Source organism: Aspergillus costaricaensis, assembly GCF_003184835.1.
Source record: "Aspergillus costaricaensis CBS 115574 unplaced genomic scaffold BO79scaffold_7, whole genome shotgun sequence".
Lineage (NCBI taxonomy): Eukaryota > Fungi > Ascomycota > Eurotiomycetes > Eurotiales > Aspergillaceae > Aspergillus > Aspergillus costaricensis.
In genome coordinates, this window is record NW_020291807.1 from 514,707 (window position 1) to 522,961 (window position 8,255).

The window sequence follows — 8,255 nt, forward strand, 5'->3', positions numbered from 1 at the left end:
CTCTGCACGATGATATAACGTCTGCGTTGGGGGATAAGGTTTCCCGCCCTGCATTGTACATATACAGTTAGTAGCTGGGTTGCAGCTTGGTGCTGTGGGAATATTGATGTTGATGGAGGGTGGTGCCGGTGAGTTAGTACTATTCTGGATGTGGTGTTGATATATATTTTGTTGTTGTGAGGGTAGTACTAGCACTGCGTACTAGATACACTCCGTAATAGTAGTAGGGGCTAGAGAGTGGTTGTAGGTAGAGGGTCATTACTTACTACCAGTTAGTCCTAAGTAGTAGTACTAGTAAGCTATAGGAAAGTGTAACGAAGATATACTATCATATCCGCATGGACTACAATTACAATATACATTGAGAGAGGTTGTAGATACCTCGTGCAATCTAATCAGTATTCGAACTAATCGGGATGGTAAAGTAGGGCGATACATTTCATCCTAGCCTAATGGAAGATACTTATTCCCTTAGCCGTTGCGATCATACTACTAGTGCGGAGATAATATACAACCACACCCTCATTCGAAATATATACTGAGCTTTGACTACCATCATCATCATAATCAACTGCAAGTTCAATAATCTTTGGCACAGTAAACACATGTCGACGATCACCCATCACACTACTACTACAATCTAACTGAAGTAGTACACAATACCTCCCCTCAATCACCACATCTCCAATTAAACCACACTAACTACGTACCCCAATTCCTCTCCCTCCCTCTCCCATTAATCCCTCAAATCTCAAAAAATTACCCCACATCTTATCCCCCATCCCACCTACTAAATATGTACATAGTCTACTTTTACTTCCACTCCCATATATACCAAAGCTAGTACTAAGAACTAACGAAGCGCAAATCCCACGCAGATCCAAAGCCAAAAAAGAACAAATACAAACTAACAACTAACAAAGTTCAGCCCAGGATGCAATTAGCTTTTCGCTGAAGTTCCCTATTTCAGGGCGCATATCGCGGGTAGACTCGGAATACTACGATGGAGTTACTAAGATACGTAGTTACTTGGATGTTTTGTAGTTTAGTAAGTACTAAGTACTTTGGTTTAAGTATGTGGTAGGATTAATGGATCCGCATTTCAGATATGTTTGTCTGATTGATTGAGTGATTGATTGATTGATCCTGGTTGGATCCAGGCACCAGTACCAACCAACCAACCATAACCGGTATATATGGTCGATACTACTGCTACTCCTCTATTACTCCTCTAGACAAATGATATCTTCCAACCGACTAGATAAGTAAGTAGGTAGCGAAGATAAATAGATGGATGGATGGATGGATGGTTATACTCCGTATTCAGAAACATACCAAGTGGACCATTATCCATCCCATCCATCCAACATAAATAATCCCTCAAATATACACGCAGATAGTACGGAGTTCTCCTGGTATACCATCCAATCCACCGTATCACATTCAATCCCGATAAATGTACTCCGTACATAGTATCCATCACTCCATCAATCCTCTATTCCGACTGGACAAATCCTAGTAAGTGCTGGGGGTTTTACCCCTCTCTACGTACTACTACTTACTCCGTAGTAGTATCACATCAACCAGATAAAATAATTAAATACCAAGTACTACTAGGGCTAGGGCACCATCACAACCCCATCCCCACTCCCCCAAACAGTACTAACTACTAACACGCAAGCCCCCTTACCCAATTCAGCCATTCGGTGTTTTAGGGCTTCTTCCACATTTGCCCACCGAGGAGGAACCCGGGTACTACCTATATTCCGAGATTCTCCGACACGAGCCCATGACTAGCCTGCTTCGGTTAGAGTAGTACCGGTCCCCCCCTCTCCTTTGTGTTAATTGTTTTGGTTCCAGGTACGCTTGATACATACATACATACATCATGATATGATGAAAAGCCATTGCCATGCAATAAAGGAATTAATACAAGGATTAGTTAGTATATATGTAAAGAAATATGTAGTGGTGTGGTCGATGAAGGTTCTAGATCTGCCCGTTATGAAAGTTTTGCCACATAATATTCTTATTATTTTTTTTCTTCTTTCAGATTGCTATCTTCATTGTTTCGTAGTAGTGTCTTAGATATTTTGTGTTGTTGGATGTTAAAGGGAGGAATGGGAGGGATTGCTCTGACGTCATTGCGCACTAGCCCCGTCAACGCATGGAGGACAGTCCTCCGACACTCCGAGTAAGTAACCTAACTTACTAGGATTAGTCCCGTTCTCCCGTCTCGTCTCCATCAAGCCACTTAGGTTAGCTAACTGTGATTCGGCTGGCAAGCACATGCATGCATGCATGAATGGGTTGAGGTTTCATTTGCGAACTGTTGGTGGGAGCGACAATTTGATGGCTGGGATTGGCGGATAGGTGGTTTCCTATTATTAAATTATTATTTTTTATGATGGCCCTTTTTTTTTGTTTCGTCTATTTTGTATCATTATAGGGGGAAAAGGGGAATGAAAGTGAAATACATGGATTGCTTTCTATACGTATTGTATTGGGGTGTAATCTGTTTTGCTTTGATTGCTAGATACACATTTCATCTCAATTCGTCCATCCACTCATAAGCTCATTCGGTCCAATTTTACTGGTTTATGGCCTGCATAAATCAAAAATCGCTCTCTATCATCATCTAAGCGGACAGGTTCTTGGCGGTCTCCTCGGGCCACACGTCGTAGCCAAAGGTGTCCTTCATGTTGACGAAGCGGAAGTGACGGCCCTCGGCCACCTTGTTGACGGCCTCGTACTCCTCATCCGTGAGCTGGATGCTCTTGAAGTTGGATTCGATACGGGCGGGGTTGGAGCTCTTGGGGAGCACAACGTAGCCACGACGCAGACCCCAGGCGATAAGCACCTGCGCAAGAGTGTAGCCGCCCTTCTTGGCGATGTCGTTCAGCGTCTGGTTCTCGCTGACCTTCTCGCCCGTCGTGGGGACCTGGTTCTGAGAGCCCAGGGGAGAGTAGGCCTCGGGCAGGATGTCGTGCTTGAAGCAGTAGTCAACGAGCTCCTGGTTGGGCAGGAAGGGGTGGATCTCGATCTGGTTGACGTGAGGCTTGACCTCGGCGAACTTGAGGAGCTTCTCCAGACCCTCGATGGTCCAGTTGGAGACACCGATCGCCTTGGCCTTGCCCTCCTTGTAGATCTTCTCCATAGCCCTCCAGGTGGGCTCGGGGTTCTCAGTGAGATCCTTGAGGATCACGTACTATAGGAGAATCAAATCAGATCTGTTCTGATCCTAGAATTATGGGGTAAAGGACATACCTTTCCATCAGGGCCAATCTTGGGCTTCTCCTGAGACTCCTTCTCGGCAGCAATGGGCCAGTGGACGAGGCAGAGGTCAATGTAGTCGACCTTGAGCTTCTTGAGGGAGCTCTCGACGGACCACTGCACATCCTCAGGGCGGTGGAGGTGGTTCCAGACCTTGGTGCAGATGAAGATGTCCGAACGCTTGACGGAGGGGTTGGCAGCGAGGAAGTCCTTGACGGCATCACCAACCTCACCCTCGTTCAGGTAGTACCAGGCACAGTCGAGGTGACGGTATCCGGTGTTGAGAGCGCAGGTGACAGCCTTGTAGGTCTCACCAGTGGCACCCTCGTTGGCGAAGGTACCGAAACCGACGCCGGGGATCTTGACGCCGTTGCTAAGAGTGAAGGACTGTCCGGAAGACATGGTTGTGTAAGGGTATCGAAGTGATGGTGAAAAGAAGGAATTGGGTATATTTGGTATAGTTGAAGAGGAAGAAGAGGTAGAGAAGCCGAGGGATGAGTACAAATAGCGGGTGGGAGGGGAAGAAGTCACTTGGTGGTATGGGCGAGGAGGGGCTCTCGTTGAGAAGAAGGCAACTTTACAGGCAAGAACAGCAAGTGGGGTGGAGGGGGGTGTGTTGATGAGGGGTATGATGCTATTGCTGCTACTAATTATATTATGCAGGGTCATTTTCTTTGACTTTTCGATTTGCGGTATGTATACTTGTACTTTTTACTTCACCAAGCTATCTTGGAAAGGAACCATCCATGCTTGACCTTGGTGTTCGATAATTTTCTTTTCCAAGCTCGAGCTTGGGGGAGCTCCTGGACAAATTTCCCTGTGAAGCTTCCCATGACGGCATGGACACGTTTTGGTTTTTGGCCTGAGGAAAGCAAACCCACTTTTTTTTTCTGGATCCCATTAATTCAGTTTGAATTTCTCATTTCCCAATGCAGACGGGGAAATTGCAATTACCAAAAAAACGAGAGACATGGAGCCCATGACATCATTGGATGTATTGGTTTCGAAACGGCGCGAGCGTTTGACCCGCCGTCGCCCGCTCGATCGTCATCGGCTCCAGCGATCTGTGGCTCGTTCGTGAGTGGAATGCCCGTAGCGACCAATCATTGTCCCACACAGTCCCGCTGGCACCCCCTCCTGTCCACTCAACTTGCAGCAGCTTCTTCCTTCTTGAGTGGTTCGTCCTGCGAACAAATTTCCAGCCTGGCCAATAATGTCTCACAGAATCCGGTGATGCCACTCTCCAGTAGCCCTCCCGCCCCGCCGCGGTGGGCAAGTTCAGGCTGCCATCTGCAGCCACGATGCTGCGCCGGCAGTGAAAGTGGTGTGAAGAGTGGGACTTTTTTGTGGTGTGTGTGTGTGTGTCTGTTTAATGCCTCAGAAAACTGTTCCGAAAGGAGTAGTAACTTGAATACCTGCATGGTAATTGGCATTGGCATTTGTTATGTGTGTGTGTGTGTGCTGTGTGTATGTCGTAGTATTGAGTATGTCATAAATTACCACCAGCCAGGGTCCAGCGGTCACAGTCTTGAAAGATTACAACAGAGCTAGCTCCACCTACAACCTGCCCAGAAAAAAAAAAAGTAGTGGACTTTCTTTTTTGTAAGACCAGTTACTTACTAGACTAAACTACATCCATCCATCAAGCTGCCATTGTTGGCTCCGCTCTCCCTCCAGCGAAACTACGAAATGTCGCAGCTAATCATCTCCCCGTAAATAATGACGACGAGAATTCCTAGGGATGATGATACGCCCCTCCCAACCCAGTCGGTGGATCCGGATGGCTGATTTGGCCGCAGCGCTGTCTCCGTATGGCTGCACCCAGGATAAACACCCTCCTTGTCGGTGGTACGCCTTCTCCCCTCGTCCGCTGGGACCTTACCGCCACTGTAGTTCTGCTGAAGAAAGCTTGTTATATATGATCCTCTTCGCCTCCCTTCTCTTTCTTTTCCATCTTCATCCTTCTCTTTCACATCATCCTCCTCTTCCATCTTCCTCCGGTGACAATTGCTTGCAGGTGACGCCCATTGGTTGTCTTCCTGTTTTCGTCTCCGAGTGATATCATCCTTATCCTTCCTATCTTATCATCCATCTTCCTACCCCTCCTATATATTCTTTTAACTCTCCTGACCTTTTGGTCTTGTGTCAATTGAACCCCTCTACAACCTCAATTCCTTCAGCAATTCATCATGCCTCGCTTCGACGACGCTGACTTCGCCGTGGACGCTGCCCCTGCTCCGGGTGCCCGCTCCCCCCGCGATGCTCGTGGTAGCGCTGCTGGCTCTCTGCCCATCCCCAACGATGCTGGCAACACTGTCGAGATTCCCGCTACTCGCAGCTCCATCAGCGATGCTGCTCAGTACATGCACAACCTGAGCTTTGCTCCCTCCTCCCGGGACCGTCGTGGCTCCCGCAACTCCTTTGGCACTTCCCTGCCCATCCCCAGATCTCCCCGTGTCTCTCGTCTTTCCTCGGTGGTCACTGCGGATGTTTCCCGCGACATCCTGGCCTCTCAGGTCCAGGACATGTCCAAGGAGAAGGTCGCTGCCGCCAAGAACATGGCCTTCGCTTTCGATATCGATGGTGTCCTGGCCCACGGTAACGAGGCCATTCCGGAGGCCAAGGAGGCCCTCGCCATGCTCAACGGTGACAACGAGCTGGGCATCAAGATCCCCTACATTCTCCTGACCAACGGTGGTGGTAAGACCGAGGACGAGCGCTGTGCCCAGCTCACCGAGGTCCTTGGCTGCCCCATCTCCACCGACCAGTTCATCCAGTCTCACACCCCAATGCAGGCGTTGGCCGAGTACTACGAGACCGTCCTGGTCTGCGGTGGTGAGAAGCAGAAGATCCGCAAGGTCGCTGAGAACTACGGCTTCAAGAATGTCATCCACCCCAAGGATGTTCTCGCCTGGGACCCCACCATCTCCCCCTGGGGCTGCTTCCACGAGGAGGACCGTCTCGAGGCCAAGCCCCGCGACTTCTCCAAGATCAAGTTCGACGCTATCCTGGTGTTCGCCGACTCCCGCGACTACGCCACTGACATGCAGCTCATCATGGACCTCCTCCTGGCTGAGGACGGAAAGCTGCTGACCCGCGCCAAGGACCCCGTTGCTTCCCGCATCCCGGTCTACTTCTCCCAGGGTGACCTGGTCTTCCCTACCGACCACAAGGGTCCCCCCCGTCTGACCCAGGGTCTCTTCCGTATCTCCATTGAGGCTCAGTACAAGGCCCTCACCGGTGTCGACCTGGAGCGTGTCGTCTACGGCAAGCCCGAGCGCGCCACCTACACCTACGCCGATGAGGTCATGAAGGCCTGGATGGAGCAGATCCACAACGAGAACCGTCTGCCCGAGAACATCTACATGGTCGGTGACAACCCGGCCTCCGACATCTGCGGTGGTAACATGCACGGCTGGAACACCTGTCTGGTGCGCACCGGTGTCTTCCAGGGCAAGGACAACGACGACAACAACCCGGCCAACTTCGGTGTCTTCCCCAATGTCCTGGAGGCCGTCAAGTCTGCCGTCCGCAAGGAACTCGGCCAGGACTTCAAGTTCAAGTGGAACCCCAAGGTCAACCCCGTCCTCCACGGCGACGGTGCCTCTGCTGTCGAGTAAACGCATTAACATCGGCGCTTGCTTTTTTCTTTCTCTCCACACCACTTTTTCTCATCCATTTTGTTCACATCTTGATCGATGTTAGACATTTCTTTTGCATGTTACGGCTTACGGATTTGGACTACTGATATCCATCGTCGCTCCTGGGCCACAAAAAATCGCCATCAGCGAGTCGACTGATTTTGTTTTGGTTTTATTGTTTCCTTTTTTTGGACTCTTTAGACTGGGTTTTTCATTTTTCTCCCACTGTCATGTTCACATACACATTTCACATACCAATGATGTCTCTTCCACTGGGCTGGTTAGATGGATTGGATAGGTTCGGGTTACTTTTTAGACTTTTTGCTTTTGCTTTGGTTACATGGAAATCTACTACAACCCTGCAATGTTGCAGCCGGTTTCTTTCCCACCCACCCAATAACCGTTCTCAGTAAAATCAAAGTAACTTCCAATAAACTTCGTCACGAGTAGTAAAGTAAAAGTAAAAACTTAGTCGCCGAAGCTTTCTACCTCTATCCCATTCTCGAAAATCTCTGGTACTGAGTCGTGACGACATTGTCGCCGCGTGCGGTCGGACTTTGAAACTCAATTTACCTGCTGTAATTCCATCTGAAACCCTCAAATGAGCAGTTAGGAAGTGAGGGTAGTAATCTCGGGTCCTCATCCAATGAGATAACTCGAGTATCTCAGCGGAAGCTTCCGATCCATCCACCCACCCATCCCGCGTACGAGATCCCCGAGCGTTGGATAGTAATTAAATGGTGGTGGTGGTGGCTGCTGCATTCGAGCCGAGCGATGGATCGATACTTACATTCCCGTTCCGGTTCCCGATGCGGGCGGGTTTGGGCTTGGCTGGGGGGTTGTTCTCGGAACGTCCCGGGTGTCACTTCACTTGAGTAGTATCGGCTCGATTGGGGATGTTATACGATTTTGTGTAGTAATTCATCCGTTGATACATCTATGCTGCATATACTAGTAGTTTAGTAGTGGAATGGGTAATTCTGTCATGCAATGGCAATGGCAGTGGATGATTTGATGCAACTTCGGCTCGGGGTCGGAGTCGTGGTCAGGGTTGCTCGTCTCGGGCTGGGGTTGCTGGACATCTACCGAGTCCGGGAAAATGTAGTGCAGGTCGGGAGATGTTACTTACTCTAGTCTGGTTTGGTCTGGTAGTGGTGAGTTCTTTTGAGTGGACGTTGTCACTTGTATTGGTGCGTGCTAGCACCAATGCTTGGAATCAAAGGTGGCTGGCCCTGTTGAGTTGTGTACCTTTTTATTCATTGGATGTTGGATGGGGCTGGTTGGGGGGGAGGTTGTTGTGGGGTTTAATTCATGATATAGGGTATTTGGTGTTAGTTTGAT

The 8,255-nt window shown here is 49.3% G+C and overlaps 2 protein-coding genes across 2 annotated transcripts; one reads left to right on the forward strand and one right to left on the reverse strand.

Moving 5' to 3' along the window:
- Positions 1 to 2,484: 2,484 nt before the first annotated feature.
- gldB (putative glycerol dehydrogenase (GldB)) lies at positions 2,485 to 3,798 on the reverse strand. The gene is made up of 2 exons (XM_025684545.1): positions 3,268 to 3,798; positions 2,485 to 3,208 (listed from the first exon to the last, which is right to left on the reverse strand). Exons 1-2 carry the CDS (start codon positions 3,673 to 3,675, stop codon positions 2,639 to 2,641), a joined length of 978 nt encoding a protein of 325 aa, XP_025542370.1. The 5' UTR covers positions 3,676 to 3,798; the 3' UTR covers positions 2,485 to 2,638.
- Positions 3,799 to 5,246: 1,448 nt separating this feature from the next.
- On the forward strand, positions 5,247 to 7,303 carry BO79DRAFT_207860 (phosphatidyl synthase). The gene has a single exon (XM_025682262.1). It carries the CDS (start codon positions 5,463 to 5,465, stop codon positions 6,891 to 6,893), a length of 1,431 nt encoding a protein of 476 aa, XP_025542371.1. The 5' UTR covers positions 5,247 to 5,462; the 3' UTR covers positions 6,894 to 7,303.
- Positions 7,304 to 8,255: the final 952 nt, after the last annotated feature.